Raw genomic sequence first — 3062 nt, forward strand, 5'->3', positions numbered from 1 at the left:
GTTATTGGTATACGGTATATTCTTTTCGAACTGACCCTACAGACACATTTTCATATGACGTGAAAAGAGGGAATGTAATCTATTTATCTATCTATTTAATCTAGCTATCATTTTTTCTAGCATCTATCCCAGCCCCATCCATTTATTTATTTATTTATTTATTTATTTATTATTATTATTTCTGTCATTCATTTATATATTTTATTTATAAATCTATTTATCTTCTTGTTTATCATTACCAGCGACGCACGGAGGTAATAGCTACCTATGCCATGTGTGGTTTAAGTGCATTTCCAGCAATAGGGATGACCCTTGGAGCTCTGGTACCGCTTTGTCCAGCCAGAAAGCCCATCATTGTTAGCCTGATCATGCGAGCCTTTGTAGCTGGTAATATCGCCTGTTTTATCACCGCAGCGGTTGCAGGTATCAATCTTTCTATCCATTTACACCGACAAACCTCTATCTATCTGGTTCATTTGCACATTATCTATTTATATAAATCTATCTATATATCTATCTATCCATCTATTTATCTATCTACCATATATCTATCTATCTATCTATCAATCTATCTATCTATCTATGAGTCTGTCTATCTATCAATCCATTTATCTATATATATATATATATATATATATATATCTATCTATCTATCTATCTATCCATATCTATCTATGAATGTATCCATCTACATATCTCTCTATGAGTCTATCTATCCATCTATCTTTTTAGATGACTATCTCGCTTTCTATCAATCAATTAATTAATCTATCCATTTCTTTCTATCTATCTATCTATCTATCTATCTATCTATCTATCTATCTATCTATCTATCTATCTATCTATCTATCTATCTATCTGTTTATCAATTTATTTATCTACATACTTACCCACCTATATATATATATATATATATATATATATATATATATATATTCATCTGTCTATTTGGATATCTACCTGTATATTTATTTAAATGTCTACCTGTCTTCCCATCTTTCTGTCATTATATCTATCTGATTTGGTGACGATTGGTTCAGTGGTTTTGGAGCCTATGTTAATTTGTGTATTACAATATTATGACGAATCGCACCAGGGCGAACGCTGCCATACACAATGGTGAAGTTAAATACGAGAACGTTGTTGTTGATAAAGATGAAGACGATGTTTAATAGATGAATGATTGAAGAAAACGATGCAGTTGGACGATGGGATAACGGTAGAAAGACATGTAGAATAGAAGTTTACAGTAGTAGCATGTACAGCAGGTCGACTTCAAAATATAATATTTAAAAATATATATATTTTGGTTACATTATATTTAATAAACATAAATAAAATACATGTAATGGTAATTAATATACTTAACAAATATGGAATGTCTCCCCATTTGACAAATTATAATCAAATGGGAACATAGCAGAAAAATAAACAAAAGTAGCACGTTAAAACATGAATACTACTCACATGACATGACAGTAAATATCTATTAAACGATAGATAAATGCCTTTACACGATAATTGGAACATACGGAATGACAGATTATTAAATACAATGAATATTAGTATATCTCTGCGAACAAGTGGGGCTACATATCTAAGACAATTTACATAGGAATCATAATAACTATTATTTAGAAATAAAAAATTACATTTCTGGTGCGTTAAGTTCTAAAATGTAAGGACAACCCAGTATAGGAAAAACCATGGGCTATAACCCGAAACGTCCAAGAAAATATAGGAAAATATTTTAAGTATGCAGTTAAAACTTCCTAGATGAAAATTGAGAGGGTTAAGACCTTCACTTTCAACGTTTGGAGAGAGACTGACCAAGATGTTGAGTCAGTTTACCAATACTCATTAAAGGCGCGAAAATGTTACATCATTCACACCATAAATAACAATAACAATGACGATCGTGGAAATAATTATAAATAACAACAAATTATAACAATAAAGTAGCCGGTGATGACTACTGACAAAGAGTGACAACATGGCAACGAGAAATACAAAACAATCAGTAAAAACAATTCTGGTCTAACCTGAACATATGTATAACCAAAAAATCAAATTTGCCAAATATATAATAAAAGCATAATGTGTTATTTGAAATTTATTCTTTTTTGTGTTGTTTCCTTACAGGTATATTGTATACAACAGAAGATTTGTCATAAACGACAGATGTCAACAATGATTCACCCCTACAGCTACCGTTTTTATTCAGCTTGCTGGAAGATGTGACCACCTCATTGATAATGATATACACTCGAGCACGGTATATACAAACTCCTCGCGACATGCAACAAACAATTCTAGAAAACCGTAGTTCGAAGAAACGTGTGCAAAAAAATTAATTAGGGTAATAGTGGGATATTCTAATACGTCCTAGGAAACTGTGTATTTGAGGAAATCGTGTTCGAGGAAATCGTGTTCGAGGAAACCGTACTCGAGTGTAATTTAAAAAAGTAATAATAAACATAACCAGTCGAAAGTAACTTTTTCATTTCAATGTGCCTGATTGTATTATTTGTTCCTACGACTGAAGCCAAAAAACTAACAAAAAACAACAGATGCTTTAATTCGCTAAAATGTTATAGATCTATAAACAACAATGTGTTTTGTGTTGCGTTGAAATCATTGTTTAAAAAAAATTATAATATTGCCTTGTATAGATTCTGCAAATAAAACTTACCAAATAACCATGACAAAAGGGGTGTTTTTTATGTAACCAAAAATATAAGGGCATTGATAGAACAATCTAGCAATTTAAAGAAGCAGTAAATAATCTCGACACCTAAATATCACAGAAACAACACACAATCATAAACAATGATAACGATTACACTTCCCGTAGATTGCCCTAGTGGCATGAAACAGTTCTGTTGAAGTTAACAATGATTCTATTATATATATATATATATATATATATATATATATATATATATATATATATATATACTAGTAAAAAGCCCGTAATTTCGCGGGGAAAGAACTATTTTTATTCGATACTGTACTCACCATCATTTAATGAGGGCAGATTGTTAAACAACGTTGTCTGTGTA

At 30.8% G+C, this 3062-nt stretch overlaps 1 protein-coding gene across 3 annotated transcripts in view; it reads left to right on the top strand.

Moving 5' to 3' along the window:
- The window catches only part of LOC144956976 (solute carrier family 28 member 3-like), a 98272-nt gene extending 95572 nt beyond the window's left edge, over positions 1-2700 (top strand). For 2 of the 3 annotated variants that reach the window (XM_078887846.1, XM_078887845.1), the window contains 2 exons: positions 243-423; positions 2143-2700. In XM_078887846.1, coding sequence (XP_078743972.1) covers positions 243-423; positions 2143-2174 — 213 coding nt within the window. In that variant the 3' untranslated portion in view covers positions 2175-2700. The remainder of the gene's footprint in view (positions 1-242; positions 424-2142) is intronic. The other variant, XM_078887847.1, reaches the window with a different exon arrangement.
- Positions 2701-3062: the final 362 nt, after the last annotated feature.

The sequence above is a fragment of the Berghia stephanieae genome, chromosome 11 (genome assembly GCF_034508935.2).
Source record: "Berghia stephanieae isolate SIO BIC M18660-M18661 chromosome 11, UCSD_Bste_1.3, whole genome shotgun sequence".
Classification (NCBI taxonomy): Eukaryota; Metazoa; Mollusca; class Gastropoda; order Nudibranchia; family Aeolidiidae; genus Berghia; species Berghia stephanieae.